The sequence below is a fragment of the Macrosteles quadrilineatus genome, unplaced genomic scaffold (assembly GCF_028750875.1).
Source record: "Macrosteles quadrilineatus isolate MER2022 unplaced genomic scaffold, UCM_ALF_1.0 Scaffold_9__3_contigs__length_116548681, whole genome shotgun sequence".
NCBI classification, from domain to species: domain Eukaryota; kingdom Metazoa; phylum Arthropoda; class Insecta; order Hemiptera; family Cicadellidae; genus Macrosteles; species Macrosteles quadrilineatus.
This window is the reverse complement of record NW_026542602.1, coordinates 113,084,334-113,101,821: the sequence shown is the minus strand read 5'-3', so window position 1 is coordinate 113,101,821 and position 17,488 is coordinate 113,084,334. Positions and strand designations below refer to the sequence as shown.

Below are 17,488 nucleotides of genomic sequence, written 5' to 3'. Positions count from 1 at the left end.
GTAGTGCAGCATAAATAACTTTCCATCCAATCATTTTTCAAAAGGATAAAAAACTAATTAATTGAATTCAATTAATTGAAAAAACATAAAACATAAAACACCGTCCAGCCAACTAATTTGTTGATGTAAAGGATTGATATTATAACCAGCAAGTCCGAACGAAACAGACAGTGATGGGAACTATTCTTTATAACTTGTCTTCTGCAGTAATGTCCTTAGTCTAAACAAAGTGAGTTCTGTTTGATATTTACCTTTAAATATTACTAAAATTTAAAACAGGGAAGATTTCAATATGAATTAGTGTTTGGTATTTGTTTTAATAGTGATTTATACTTGCTTAAACAGTATTTATGATGCGATAAATTCCGACACATTTCGGTGTATTAATATCATAAATAATAGAACTGACTAAGTAGAAGCACAATAATTTGTCCAAAGTTTAATTAATTTCATTTGAAGTAATTAATATGCCGTGTATTATTATATTAATAATGTGAATATGTAACGGGGATTTTATTTAAGAAAGGCAATTTTTGCCTGAGAGACATAATTTTATTTTCTTCTGTACACGAATTATTTTATTCTATAGTATTCATATTTCGAAAAAAAAACACTTTCATACCTTCCTTATAGTAGCAGCAAACCCAAGTACTAATTTAATTCAGTTTTATTAGAATAGAAAGAAAATAAATCTGTCTATAATGGAAGATTTTAGTGAAAATCCAATCACGTAAATGGGAGATCGTTTAGTCTGCAGGCTTGCTATGGCAGATGTTACGTATGAGTGTATTTATTTAAAAATTGAATATTAAAAGTGATTATTCATAGGTAAATTACGAAGGACCACCGCAAATTACATTTCGGAAAATAATAAGAAACTTGAAAACATGTACCTTTACAAACTCCAGTGCAGACGTAGGGGGAAGTGGGAAAGATGGCGTATTTGAACTTCAGATTAGTGCGGCGCTGTGACGAACCCTTGGTAGTTGGATGTTGGATGAGACGATTTTCGCTCTTCTTTCTGCTTGAAGGCTTGATGTTCGCACGTAACGCTAAGTCTTTTATTGTTCGTGGCCACTTTAATTACACGGAAGTCGCGACACCGCACAGGACACTTTGATTACTTGATGGTGCATGATTCGTGAGTTAATAAAACGCAAATAAAAATACTACTTGTCACTAAAACAACAAAAATAACTTCAGAATAAGATTGGGCAATATTAATTGCAAAAATTCCAATCTTCGCATTGGTGACCTCGCCTTAGTACATCAGCCTACTCCTCCTCTTTCTTGGCCGTTAGCTCGGATTGTGGGTGTCTCCCCTGGAAAGGATGAGGTTGTACGGGTCGTCCACTTGAAAACTCAACAAGGACTCTTGACTCGACCAGCTCACAAGGTTTTTCCTTTGCCTGCTTATCAAGAGTAACTTCAAGAACTTTAATTTGTAAATAGTATTTTTTCTCAACCACTTTGGAAAGAAGATTTATTTTATTGGAATATTATCTTTGTGTTGATTTGTTGAATCCTGGAGGATTCAAGGCCCCCTGTATGTTTAGTATTTAGAAGGAAAAAGGAACTATTAACTTTATATTAATTCAAAAGAAGAATATTTATTTTATATTAAAAACAAATGGTAATGCCAAACACCAAAGCCACAGAACCCAAGTCCATTTTATCTTCAGACAACAATCTTATCGCTCTATTCATGTCATTGTCCTTATCGCTTGTCGTTCGCCTCAGACAGGTATCCTGGTCATTCTCTCTCTGTCCACGGCCCTATTAATATGGTCTAGTACCGGCCACCTCTTTTAATCTCATTTCCATTTACATTATTTCATCAAGTTGTTTCAGTTTTCATTTTTTGTTCAGTCCATTTAACCCGCTGATGGAGGGTGTGAATGTACTCCAGTTGCCATCTCTTCCAGATGCGTTGATTTAGGGCCTTGACCAAATGCCAGTGTTTCAGGCGATTATCAGGAACATCTTCCAGATTTTCATCAGGAACAGAGACAAGTGGAGCTCCGACCAAGAAATGTCCTGGAGTGAGCGCAGTGACATCTGAAGGGTCGTTTGACATTGGTGTGAGAGGTCTCGAATTAAGTATCGCCTCCACTGGAGTAGTCAGGGTCATGAACTCTGAGAGGGTTAGGACATGTTCGCCGATGACACGGCGGAGGTGATGCTTGGCACTCTTAACGGCTCCTTCCCAGAGACCACCTTGGTGAGGAGCAGCTGGGGGGTTGAAATGGAAGGTAATGTCTTGGTTTGAGGAAAATTCAAGAAAAGATGTTCGTTCAGCTGACTTGAAGAGAGCTTGAAAGGCGTTATTAGCACCAACGAAGTTTGTCCCGCAGTCCGAATATATGTTCTTGCAGAGGCCACGTCTTGACACAAAACGAGTTAGTGCAGCAATGAAGGCATCAGTTGATAGGTCAGTAGCTACTTCAATGTGAACAGCCTTTGTTACAAGGCAGACGAAGATACAAATGTACGCTTTTGTCAAACGTATTGAACGGAGGTTATGAACCTTGATGTTGAAAGGACCACCGTAGTCCAGCCCCGTGTTGAGAAATGGACGAGAAGGTGTCACTCGGGATTTTGGGAGATCACCCATCAGTGGAATTTTATTATGTGGTTTGTGTCGAAAGCAGATGACACACTTAAAAATTCGAGAGCGTATTGCGCTGCGGGCAGAAAGAATCCAAACGCTCTGAGCGAGAAGGGATTGAGTTAATTGAGGCCCTGAATGCAAATATTTCTGGTGATAGAAATCAATAAGAATGTCAATCACATGATGTTTCTTAGGTAGAATTACAGGATGCTTAACGTCTTCTGAAAGTTGAGATGCATTCAATCGTCCACCAACACGAAGTAAACCTGATTTATCAATGAAAGGATGGAGACGTCGAAGTGATGAATTGGTTTTAGATGAGTTGTTCTTCAACGCTGCGATGTCATCTCCAAAAACCGTTTCTTGAACCTTCTTGAAGATTGTCAGTCGACTTTGAGTTAACTCAGATGAGGTGAGAGGGCCTGAGCACCTTTTTGAGTGCCGGAGGTTATAGATGAATCGTAAAATGTAACCCATCACTCGTGTAAGTTTGCTGAAGTGAGAGAATCTAGTGAGGAGTTCCCATTCTTGAGTGGGTTTTATTGTAGATATAAGAGTGGTAGGTGACTGAGGTTTATTTTCTCCTGTTTTTGTAATATCTAGAGGAGTAAAGTTTGAGGATGGCCAAGATTCACTCGAATATGGAAGCCATGGGGGACCAGACCACCAAAGTTCGTGGTTAGACAATCCTGATGGGAGGATACCTCGTGACGCGCAGTCAGCGGGGTTATATTCACTGGATATGTGTCGCCAGCAATGATTAGGTACTAATTCTTGCACATGCGCAACCCTGTTCCCAACAAAGGTCTTCAATCGATGAGGTGGTGTCTGCAGCCAAGTTAGGGTGATAGTAGAGTCACACCAGAGAATGATGGATGAAATCTTTAATTTTATCTTGTAAATAGAAACCACATAGGCTACTATTTGGGCAAGAAGATGGGCGGCGCATAGTTCCAAGCGTGGAATTGTAAGTTTTTTCAAGGGAGCAACCCGAGTCTTTGACATAATCTGTCTGATTGTGACAGTCCCATCACTGAGTTCACAGCGCAAGTAAACAACTGCAGCATAACCATTCTCGGAGGCATCTGAGAAGCCATGTAAGGCAGTAGTGCATGCTCGTGACACTTGAAAAGCTCGAGGAATTGAAATCTCTCGCAGGCTGTCTGTAGATGAAGTAAAACTTTGCCACATTTCGAGTAGGGCAGCGGGAAGTGTTTGATCCCAATCCAATCCTTTGGTCCACAAGAGCTGCATAAAACGTTTTGCCCACATCACAATTGGGGAGAGGAAACCACAGGGGTCATATATTTGTGCAATCACACTGAGCACCTGACGCTTTGTAGTTGCACTTGCGGAAAAATTAAAATTGTATGTAAAACAGTCAGTAACTGGAGACCAGTGAATGCCTAAAATGGTGTGATGAGGCTGTGAACTATCTTGAAGGAACACCGGAGTCTCTCGATGACCATCTGGAAGATCTAGAAGAAGTCGACTGGAGTTGGAAGTCCATTTCCTTAGCTCAAAGCCTCCACGTGCTAATATGGCGATGAGTTGTCTCTGGAGTCTTAAAGCTTCTTCTTCGGAATCTCCACCAGAAATCACATCGTCAACGAAGGTTTGTGTTCGAAGAATCTCTGCCGCTTCAGGGAACGAGTCGCCTTCATCATTGGCAAGTTGGTGCAAAGTCCTGATTGCGAGGTACGGTGAGCAATTGACTCCATAGGTTACTGTGGTAAGTCTGAAGGTAGAGGGTGGTTGATCTGGACGAGTATGCCATAGGATATAGTGAAACTTCTGGTCCTCAGAATGGACTTTAATCTGTCTGTACATCTGCCTTATATCACATGAAAAAACTACACTATGAGTTCTAAACATGAGCAAAAAGTCACAAATATTGGTTTGCATTTTTCTTCCTGTAAGCAAAATATCATTGAGAGATGTACCATTGGAGGTTTTTGCACTAGCATCAAACACAGTACGTAGTTTAGTGGTACTGGATGATTCCTTCAACACCCCATGATGAGGTAAATAGTAATGCGGGGCGGATAAGTCAACATTATGAGCAAGTTCCATATGTCCCGAAGACGAATAATCAGACATGAAGTCGAAATATAGAGATTTGAATTGAGGTTGAGCCTTAAACTTTTTCTGAAGTGAGTGTAGTCTTTTCTCGGCAGCAAAGACAGAATTTCCTAGAGCAGGGTGTTCAGTCTTGAACGGTAGTCGGACGCAATATCTGCCAGATTGGTCCCGAGAGTGAGTGGAGAGGAAGTGTTCTTCACACATTTTATCATCATCTGATTGCTTTGATGCAACTGGTGGTTCCTCCTGGTGCCAAAACCGCTGGATAGAATTGTGCAGTTCAATGTCATTGACTGCCAAAAGCATGGTTGACATGTGAGAACTAGTGTCATCATCCAGCTTGATTGCACAGGGTGCGTCACCCATTACCAAAAATCCAAAGTGTGAGCCTATTAAACTTGGTAGGTTAGGCCCGAGGTTGTGAACTGCTTGAGTGAGCATGAGAGGGAAAAGTGATCCACCTAAAAGAACATCGATCCCACCAGGTAAATGGAACATGGGATCAGCCAAAACGTAAGAATTTACCATCTCAATGACACCAGAGGATATAGGCATGCGGGGTAAATCAACACATATTTTATCAAGAATTAAAAAGTTTGATTCAGTAGAGATAGTTTTTCCATTCAATGTCTCTACCTTGAGAGAAGTGGCACCTTTACATCGAGTAGGTATTTGAGAGAGGCCTACTACACTAGGCGCACTTTTTGTGCGTGAGACACATAACAGTTGAGCAGCATGTTCTGTGAGAAAACATGATTGACTACCAGAGTCAGCGAGAGCTCGAAATACATGGCTAACTCCGGTGGGCGATACCAGCTTCACAAGTAAAGTGCCCAACAACACTGTTGAGGGATGATGTGTTGTGGAACATCTTTCTTGACTAGTCAGGGCTGATGAGAGTTGAGATGATGAATTTTCTTGATGAGCTGAGGAAGAATCACGAGTTGAAGTCTGAGGCGTAGCCTGGTTAGATGATTGACGAGGTTTACCATAAAAATGTAATAAAGTATGATGATTCTGATGGCATGTGTAACAGCTCGACTTAGATTTACAGTCACTCAGTAGATGATTCCCTAAACACGATGTGCACCGCTTATTCTCCTTTACAATCTGGTAACGGGCCTTAGGATCCTTATCTTTAAAGACCGAGCATGTATACACCTTATGATCAGTTTTGTTGCATACAAAACAATTAGTGTACTTAGGGTAGGATTTGCTTTGATCACCAGAATGATAAGTCAGCATAGACACCTTATTACCTACCTATGATTTGTTGAATCTTGAGTTAATATATGAATTATCAGATGTTGTTTTCACATTATGACTGCTGTGGAGCTTTGCTTCTTCAATTTGATTACATTCTTTAGTGAGAAACTGAATTAACTCAGTCACATTAGGTAAGGCAGGGTTATCACCATCACTGTCAGTGGGGTTACTAATTGCACGAAAAACCTCAAATCGTTTCCTTAAATCACTATCCAGTTTTCTCAAAAGCATGGCAGACAAAAGGTGATTATTTTTTGTAGCAATTTCACTATTTAAGCCTTTGAGTGCTTGAATGTTTTCATTATATAAATTTACAAATTTTCTCATTTGTTTTGAGGTGTGATTTACTGAGGGTAAGTCAAGAATCTGATTTAAGTGCAGAGTAACTAATCGTCTAGGCGAATGATACCGCTCTTTCAACAAATCATAGGCTACTGTGTAGTTTGCATCAGAAATAGGCAGGGATTTAATTAAATTCAAGGGTTCCCCAGAAACAATGCCTAATAAATACTGAAATTTCACCACATCAGACAAAGATGAGTTTTTATGAATGCTAGAATCAAACAAATTTATAAAGGACACCCACTCCAGAGGTTCACCACTGAAATGTTTAAGTTCAAGCTTGGGTAAGCGTACAACCGAAGGTTGTGGAGTCGGAGTCTTATCACTCTTATTTTTTGAGGATTGAAGTTTACTTTCAAGGTTGGCAACATTGGCATTAATGTAGTCAATTAATTCATCAACACTATTTAGAGGAGCATAGTTGGGTTGAAAGTTAGGATCTTTTGCTAATTCAAGTTCATGGCAGGCATCTAAAGCCTCAGAGAAATTATCTCGGAGTTTATTAACAGACTTAGCCCGAATCAAAAACCTTTGCTGAATATCCTTATCATACACTTTCTTGGACAAATCATATATCATCTGAATTTGAGTGAAGGCATTATCCTTTCTTGCATTTACAACAGCAAGGGAGGTAGCCATGGTTGCCTAGCAATCTTCTGTTTTAACCTTAATTTAGGCCTATTTCAAAAAATTGAGAGTAAATATTAATAAATTGCTATATCTTAGTGAGCACTGAAGGTTAGGTTCATGAACCAGTAAATAACCACCTTGAGTTGTCTTTATAAAATAATAAAGCATAGGCTATGATGATAAAAATATAATAAAGTTGTCCAAGTGTAGTACTGTAGGCCTAACTATTTAAACTTGGAATAATTAGTTATATTTCAGTAAATAGGCCTACTTACAGCCACAGTCCAAAACATGACAGTATTTCATTATTCAAATCAATCAGCAGAAAGTCCATTTTCTTCTTGTATAGATTATTCAATTTTATTTTGTAACACTTTAAGTTGAAAAAGTAGAAAATATTCTCAACCCATTAACTAAAATACATTTCACTTTATAAGTCCACTACATAAAGTAAAAATAATGCCAAACTAACCACTGCCACTTTGAAGTTGAAGTTTGGTCGGCAAAATGAAAATGTAAACAAACAAGATAATGACAGTTTACGATCAGCTGATCGTTGCAGAAAATATTGAGTTTGCCGAAACAGCAGCGCCTATGCAAGACGCGGAGAGTTAGAGAACTAATATTGCATGTAATGCACACTGGGAATATTGTTGTGACAATATGATTGGCTGAGCTGGAACAGGTTATGTGCGCGCATGCGCCGAGTGGTATGATTCAAAACATGACAATATGACATGGACATGAACTGAACACTGACGGACTGACGTCACTGACTGGACAGAATGTCAGTCAGAAAGAGAAAGAGATTCAAAATGGCGGAAATGAGCAATGGATATATTTCCATAAAACTGGAAAACGATATGGCTCGAAATGACCAAATGTTACGTATGAGTGTATTTATTTAAAAATTGAATATTAAAAGTGATTATTCATAGGTAAATTACGAAGGACCACCGCAAATTACATTGCGGAAAATAATAAGAAACTTGAAAACATGTACCTTTACAAACTCCAGTGCAGACGTAGGGGGAAGTGGGAAAGATGGCGTATTTGAACTTCAGATTAGTGTCGGCGCTGTGACGAACCCTTGGTAGTTGGATGTTGGATGAGACGATTTTCGCTCTTCTTTCTGCTTGAAGGCTTGATGTTCGCACGTAACGCTAAGTCTTTTATTGTTCGTGGCCACTTTAATTACACGGAAGTCGCGACACCGCACAGGACACTTTGATTACTTGATGGTGCATGATTCGTGAGTTAATAAAACGCAAATAAAAATACTACTTGTCACTAAAACAACAAAAATAACTTCAGAATAAGATTGGGCAATATTAATTGCAATAAAAATGAAAACTGAAACAACTTGATGAAATAATGTAAATGGAAATGAGATTAAAAGAGGTGGCCGGTACTAGACCATATTAATAGGGCCGTGGACAGAGAGAGAATGACCAGGATACCTGTCTGAGGCGAACGACAAGCGATAAGGACAATGACATGAATAGAGCGATAAGATTGTTGTCTGAAGATAAAATGGACTTGGGTTCTGTGGCTTTGGTGTTTGGCATTACCATTTGTTTTTAATATAAAATAAATATTCTTCTTTTGAATTAATATAAAGTTAATAGTTCCTTTTTCCTTCTAAATACTAAACAGCAAGGGTATTGATACTTTATAGTGAAACATTTTTCACTATAGTTTAACGAGATAACTGCATGTTTAATTTTATTATATGACCAATTTGCATTGTTAGTATGTTCTCTAAAAAAGAAGATAGGCCTAAAGAGAGCATTCCTTTTGGTAAAACCCGCAAATATAAAGTAATATTATAAAACATATTTTTTGATCTTAGAGCAAATATAAATTTAATTACAGATGTGTTAAAAATTAACCTCTCGTAATTCATCTGTTCAAGTTTACCTATTTAAAAAGGGTTAGTTATTTTATTTTTATGGTAAATTTTATATTTAGGCCTATATCTAAATTATAAACCAAAATAAATGACGCAGTAGTTTTCGTATGAGGAAAAATATACATCACACTTAGCATGTAAAAAGTGAACTTGTAGAGACTGGGATATATAAACAAAGGTATTTAAATGGCAATTCTTTTTGTTCGGTCACAGTACAAACAGACGTCACTAGGGAAATCAACCTGCCATTCAGCAGTAAGGTGACGAGTCGGTTTTTGTCACACCTTAAATTACAAATTTCTAAGAAAAACATTTCTTTACTAACAATTGACAAACGATTTAACAGTTGAGATTTAAATAATAAAAAAATAAGGAAATCCCTATTTATATAAGTCTAATACTTATCTTAAATTTTTTAAGTAAATTTATTTATTATTTACAAGCATATGGAAGGGTTTATATTGGCATAACCATAATTATCTAAAAAATCATGTAAAGTGTCATAATAATATAATTTTTTTTAAATGACGTAAACACATTTTTCTGATTGATTGGATTAAAACTGTTTTGAAGCCCAACAGTTTACGTTTCAGGTTAATATGATTTCATAAAACAATGTTAAAAAGACACTTGAAAACTAGGTTACCATGAAACAGAACACGTAAATATTTATCAGTGATTTGGAGGTGCTTTCTATTATTATCCAAAGCTATTTACTTTCATTGTAAAAGCTATCACTAAATGAAACTAGTGTTAACGACAAAGATTTATAAAGCTACATGTTTTAAGGATTTTAAAACTATAAAATTGGAGGAGTCGAAATCAATGTTTCCACGTTTTTTACTTACAATACACTTCCACTTCCATAAATTCATTTATTGCTTTTTTTTACAATTATAATAATTTATTGCGTCCAATACAATTTTCTTATAGTTTGTATTAATGTTTAATAACATATTGGAGTATTTTGAAGAATAGTATATTAGCTAAAATAGTTTGTACAGTACAATCAGCATTGTACACTCTCTGTGTCCTACGTGCACCCAGTGTTCTGGGACCAATTAGATTTCCAAATAGAGAGCAGATCATTAAATGATCTGTAAATGTATGTAAATTAAATTTACTGATAAATTTTATCAGTAAACCTAATCCATATTACGGTTTTAGTTATTTTTACAGAAATCATATATTTTATATAAAATAAAGAACAATAAAATAGTATTACACTATATTTACGTCTTTATCCATCCCGATTTCATATTTGTTTATATTTATCATATATTTTTGTGAAAATATATTATTATTTTTTCACAGGATAATTGTTACTTGACAGTAAAGTATTATAGTAAATATTGCTATACATTACAATTTACAGTAAAAATGTGCGGGAGAGATTCAAATAGTTTTGTTAGTAACCACTCCAAACAATAGAGTAAATTTTGTAAGCAAAGAGTGTATTGGGAGTCGGTCTTTGTTGCAACAAATTAAAAAAGCAATTGTAATGTAATTTCCCTGGAAAATGACGCTTTATATAACTGCCACTCTTTGTTATAATGTATGTTTTTTAAAATATTAACTGTAACGATATTTTAAACATTCCTGTTTTATCACCCTGATTCAAAATTTGGCTTGAAGGTGTAAGGCACGATAAACTTGAATGAGTTCCAGAACCATTGGGAACGGGGGTTAATGGGAGGGGGGAGGGGTTTATGGGGTAAAAATTGAATTTTCTAAAAACAAATAATTTAGTATATTGAATTGTTATTGTATGGCAATTGGCTACGGAAACTATTAAAAAAATTCTAAATTTAAAATTCCCATCTTATTCTTATGTAGAATAAGTTACCTGTTGTAGTGGCTACTTGTTGTAGTACTTAGCAAAATATTTTTTTACAATAAGCTTTTAATATTTTGCTTAAAAACACTTTATTACTCTCCTGTAGCAGCATACCTAGGTACTTGTTAAACCTAATGTTATTTAAATAGACTTAATAGAAAATCCAATCAGGTAAATGGAAATTCGCGTAGTCTGCAGGTTTGCTGTGGCGGGGGTATTATATTTTTACACTCATACTAAATATTTATAATGGAGACTCAATTTTCCAATTATGTGTTAAAACCTAGTACTAAGCAATTTTAAGAGTAAGCTTAGCATACAATACTAGCATCAGACGTAGTTATTTAAATGGTTTTGAGAAGTCGCTTTTTGACTCCGTTTTCTATTGTAAGATCTAAGTCTGTATCTTATTTTTCCACCTGAAGACTCTGTTATTAACATGTTAGTGAGTGTGTTTGTAAGCAATACGTATTTTACGAAATCCCTTCAAAATTTATAAGAAAGAAAACAGAAATTACTTTATGAACTGATACGTTCATCGATAATTAGGTATGACGAAAATAAGTACTTTACACTATAGTTGGGTCCGATTGACCACAAGTGTATTAATATTTAACTCAAAAATATCTATATAATTCAACCGATTTCTTTAAAATCATGTCAATACCTTTTAAAAATCTATAATACACATAGGCCTACAGTATTCAAATATATTATGTAAAAAACTCTTTTTAGAACGCATACGGGAAGAAATTACAAATTAAATGAATCCAAACAGGTGTGCCATAATTTTATCGGAGAATCATAATTTTGTCTTTCATTTGTCAAAGGCAACGCGAAGCCGCGGACATTATTGGATTATGTAAATACACAGCTACATCTGGGCCCATCATGCAAAAACCACTTCTTCGGATTATGCAGTATCTTATCTTATGAGCTATTTAAAGTTTGGTTATAAAATGGTCAAATACAAGACAAGGCAGAGAACCTTGCTTATAAATTTGAAGTTATTACAATTAGTTAGAAATATTATGGTTGATACAACACAAATAAAGGGCATATACACTTTATGATTTTTAATTTAAAGAGATATATATCAGCTTATAAAATCTAAATTTTAATCTGTACCAGTACATTTTTAAAGTGATTGTAAACTACCTGCAGCTTATCTACGGTTATGTTGACAAAAACGTAAGGAATGTCGTTCTTCAAATTAAATTTATTAGGAGTCCTGGGACAATCTTTGTAGACCAACTACTTGACATAACACATAAATTAGTCACAAGGGGTTACAAAAAAGGGACCGCGCACGTCAAAGCATATCCCCTCTCCAGGATGACATATACCTTGAAAAGCGTTGCCTTAAAATGTCATAAATACACGTGCAGTGTGTGCCGTGGCGCAATCATGATGGAATAACAACTATTCCACTCACACAAAGAAGTTGTGGTTGTGTGGGCTCCAATAACCCATTCTCTGCTTATTAACTCATCCCGGAATTCTCAAGTAAGCCAACTGGTGAAGATAATGTTGTCGACTATTAGAACTACCATTGGTGACTTGCATATGTGTTAAGTCTAAGGTAGAAACGAACCCGATTGGGATATTAGCTTTAAACCATCCCTCTTAGATATCCTTGCCCTACCTCGTAACATCAGCTGTCAGTTCAGGACTGCAAGTGAAAACAGCATGTGAAAATAAACAAGTCCCTACAACCATCTGTACCTACAGCACGAGTGTACCAATAAAAAAATACCCTTTACCTTTTTACATGTATAACCTATGTAGACAACGTATATATTCCGACATAGTTGAATCATAATGTAAGGAACATTCCTTAAGCAAATTACTTTAATACTTTAAATTATTATCACTCTGATATACGAGTACAGTATATAACAAATAATTAATTAAAGTGTTTTTTGCGTTTATAGGTAAATTTTTAAATTTAGATTTTTTCCCATTAGTTGATCAATTGTAATTATATTTGTTGACCCATAGTATATATTTGTTTTGTTATATATAAGAAATACAAATGTTTATAAAAAAAATAAAAAAAATCATAATTATGCTATCTTATCAGCTACATTATTTCTTATGATCAAATATCACGGTCATAAGACAATGAACAAGGGGTAAAAATTTCACAGTCCTATGTATAATACCTTTGATTTTATTCAAACTTATGTAATAAGAAATGCGGAAAATCAAGACTTGCAGGAAACAGGCTTTAAATTATGCTTTATTAGGCCCTGGCCTAATGGGCTACATTTTGGTAGGTACTAAGTGTCAAAACTCCCCTGCACCATATGTAGCTCCTTCTTTAGCTATTGTTTTCCTCTTAATACTGTTTAGCACATTATTTGAAAACAATGGAGGGTAAAAATAATGAGTAATTGTTTTATTCCAAGATATTTTTTGGCGTTTCTATAGCGGTAACAAGTTCAATTTTTATTATTATTAAATGAAAGAGTTTTCTGAATTTCTTCAAACTTTATACACATACTCATAAAAATATGTCAATAAAAAAAAAAATTTAACAATTTAAAAAAAAAATCCGAAATTTTCCGTTTAGAGGTGACAGATCCCATTAAGCGTTTAAAAAATATCTTTACAACCTTCTTTATAAACGCTGCAGTGTTTAATAGTTACAGTACATGAATGTGAGGTATTACAGAATCGAACTCAAACCCCCTTTGTGGGACACGGTGTATACAGGGTGATTTGTACTCAGTGTGACAAAATTTTTTTGTGTAAGTACAAAGTAAATGAAGTGTGATGATGCATATCAAATGTTCCAAGTCTAAAAATTAGCTTCCCAAAAGATTATTTTATGTTTTTCAAAAATAACCATGTTTTTAAACCAAATACAGCGATTTCTCAATTACCTGTATATGGATTTGAGTAGATAATGTAATTTTCGTGTTCTACATTAAATTTTGAACAAGAATAATGGAAAATTACGGAGGATCAGTTTGTAAAAACTCCATTGTAAATAGATTCAAAGATAAAAATTAAGATATTTGATAAAAATTTTAAAAACAATGGTCTATTGCATTTTTCACACCCTGTATACAAGAAAGTGTCGGAATATGTTAAAAACTGCGCCATTTTATAAGCTTTCCAACGATATGCTACACTATTGAGGTTTATGACTGCTTATGTACGCTTTAATGGTTTGAAGACTACAAAGCATGGTGTCTTTAACATTTAAAACATAGAAAGTCGGCATGTATTAAGCAAAAATTGTATTTTTGATTCAGCTTGAACAGTAAAAACAGTAAAAAAGTTCCCTGTTTTCTGATATTCAAACCACTAAAACAAACAAAAAAATATCTAAACCTTAATAGTGTAGTATACGGTTGGAAATCTTATAAAATGGCGCAGTTTTTAACATATTCCGACACTTTCTTGTATACAGGATGTGAAAAATGCAATAGACCATTGTTTTTAAAATTTTTATCAAATATCTTAATTTTTTTCTTTGAATCTATTTACAATGGAGTTTTTACAACTGATCCTCCGTAATTTTCCATTATTCTTGTTCAAAATTTAATGTGGAACACGAAAATTACATTATCTACTCAAATCCATATACAGGTAATTGAGAAATCGCTGTATTAAGTTTAAAAGCATGGTTATTTTTGAAAAACATAAACTAATTTTTTGGGACGCTAATTTTGAGACTTGGAACATTTGATATGCATCATAACACTTCATTTACTTTGTACTTACATAAAAAAAAATTGTCACACTGAGTACAAATCGCCCTGTATAACACACAACACAGGAAACTAAACATACGGATGTAATTAAATAGAATTTAATAACCATGCATCTTTCTTTACATTGGAAACTCTTATACACAATATCACAGACGAAATCATGCACTATTGAACATTTTCCCTATCCGATAGGCATTTAAGACTCCAGAGCAATGGTCACGAACTGAAGTTGTAAGACTCAAGTAACAGCAAGAACTACGTGACTTTATCTCAGCCCAGACCTACACAACGCTACACTGATTGAGACTGTGTTATTGTTGTACTGTAATTGTGTTAACCTTATGAGATTTTGCAATCATATTTGCTTATTGCTTATGACCTTTAATATTTCACATCACGTCCTAAAGTAAAATATTTTTTTGCAAAGTTCTTATCACCATTGAAACTATAAAGAACATTTTGAAATGTAGGCAGATCTATGAGCTTTATACGGTACGTAATAAGTTTTTAACTATACATTAATAGAATGTAGTTGATATTACACTCTGTGATATACTCCTAGCTAACTCATTGTTATATTCCTGAATGTAGACTAATGAAGAAAAAAAATATGTGTTGATATATTTAAGTATTTTGCATGGTAATGCTTTTTTAATTTTTAAATTGTATCGACGTTAAATGCCATCTGATTTTTTCCATAAATTAAGTTTAACAAATAAAAAACAAAGGTTTTCATATCTGGGATGCTTTTCAATCCGTTATCATAAACATGACTGTGTGGACGGAGCCATGTACAGCTATAAACTTTTGCAGAGCATTTAATCGTAAACAACCACAACTACTTTAAGACCAACGTTAACATGACTGTTCTAAATTTCATTTAAAACAATTTTCAAATAAACACATTGGAAGAATACGAGACTTAAAAGGCAATCAAGAGACAAACAAAACGTGCTAACGATAAGCTTTCATTTGCATCCAATTTTACATACAACACTACCATAGAGGTTATAGAAGGGGAGAGGGAGAAGAATGGATCCTGCAAACAACCTGTTGCTGATAAGACGCACCGGCCATAGTGCGGGCAGTCTAGACGTAAACTCCAGCAGTGTGAAAAAATAGAAAAAATAAAAAAAACAACGATAGCATATTTTTATTTATACTATCAACATAATCTGTGATTAAAAGCTATATACGAACACAGGGTAAAGGTCAAACTTAGCGTGAAGCAGATTACGGACATTAATTATTAATTGTAATTAAAATGAACTGTTTACTATGGAACATGACGATGACGTGTCGTTGTCATAACGACGGTTCCTTGGTTACCGATGTCGAGAAAACTGTTTACATGTGCAGGTATTCCCACGCCTTGTACCTAAAACACAAATATAATTGAGTTTTGTTTTTTATTAATTTATAATTTACGTTTTAGTGGTTGTTAAATTATTATTATTACTAGTAATAATGTAAGGGTTATTAATATACTTTTCGTGAACAATATTGCTTAGGAAATTAAATTAGTTTGATGGAAGTTTTACTACATATACCATTAATAAAAAAAACCTTTGAATAAGCTTATAATAAGATGATTTCTTTAGTTTAAAACCATCAAAGTTACATTGTAAATGTTTTAACATCAATAAAGTTAAATGTTTAACCCACTTCCGTTGCTAATGTAAATCTAGATACAGAGTGTATGTATGTAGGTACATACCCTATTACCGAATTTGTTTATGTTCGTTCGTAAATTCCAGGTTAAAATAGTTTAATCACTACCTATTTTTAAAGTAAATTATAAATTTATAGCTCAGTTAAATTTATATACTACCACCGCAGCAAACCTAAATACTAAACGAATTTCAATTTTGACTGATTGGATTTTTACGAAAAGATTTCCATATACAAGAAATATCTTTTACTAGTTTAAATAACATAGGATTTAATGAGTAGGTACTTAGGTTTAGGGAAGGAAAATGTTTTTTTTTTACCAAATGTATAATGAATAAATGAATACATACATTAAAATGTCAGTGTAATAGGCCTAGTTTTTCTAAAACATACAGTTAAACTATATGTCGTAATAGTATATAGGCTATAGGACGAAATAAATAAATTTGCCAAACTTGATCAAAATGCATCAATAACCAAGGAAACAGCAATTTCTTTCTTTTTTTTCATACGTTATTCATATATGCGTATACAAAGTATACAAATTCGAAAAAATAGTATTTTTGGCCTCCTGGCCTCCTACTGTAATAGCTACTTCTACTTCTTATAAGAAAATTCGCTAAAATTATGTAATAGGCCTAGTTTTTCTAAAACATACAATTAAACTATATGTCGTGCTTGAACATAGTATGCGTGGAGAATTATTATACCAGCCTGGCTATAAAAACTGTTTTTAAATGAATGGTTAAATTATTTTTGTGTCGTCATGGCTCAAGCGTGAAACTTGGAAGTCATGGAAGGTCGTGAGTATCTTGAAAAACAACTCGTCATTCAGCAGTAAGGTGACGACTAAATTTTTTCACATCTTATACACTCTAGCAGCTTGTAAAATTACTAGTTTCTGTTACTTTCAAACCCAAATCAATGTAATGTACATTTCAAACATTTAAAATATTTTACCCCCAAAAATCTAGCAATTAAGAAAATGAGAATGTTTAGTAACATTTTCCTAAAGACAAATAGCATTTTCTAACATTAGGTTGACAAACCATAGTGATAGTTAAAATTTACAAATACTCGAATCTACAAATAATTCTCCTGTTAGATATGGTGTTCAAACATTTGATTTAAATAATCTATGGTTTATATTTTGTTTCGTCTTTTCCCAGCTGCTATAAAAATATTACCTTAAAAAATGTTGACACATATGTTTTTTGGATGAATTGTTATGTTGTGATTACAGAATAATAGTTTGGCAGCATTTTACTATGATTGAATATACTTTTCTTTTGTAAGTAATTAAATTATTTTCTGCTCAATATCGAGTCTATTTCTCTCAATTTTTGACTTTTAACAACTCCTTTTAACTCGTTTGCGTAACAATTAAATTATATTCTTAAGAGTCTTCCGTA

The 17,488-nt window shown here is 34.2% G+C and overlaps 1 protein-coding gene across 1 annotated transcript; it reads right to left on the bottom strand.

The window, feature by feature from the left end:
- Positions 1 to 1,274: 1,274 nt before the first annotated feature.
- Positions 1,275 to 2,614, bottom strand: LOC129003738 (uncharacterized). Its single transcript, XM_054432034.1, has 2 exons — positions 1,880 to 2,614; positions 1,275 to 1,409 (listed from the first exon to the last, which is right to left on the bottom strand). Exons 1-2 carry the CDS (start codon positions 2,612 to 2,614, stop codon positions 1,275 to 1,277), a joined length of 870 nt encoding a protein of 289 aa, XP_054288009.1.
- Positions 2,615 to 17,488: the final 14,874 nt, after the last annotated feature.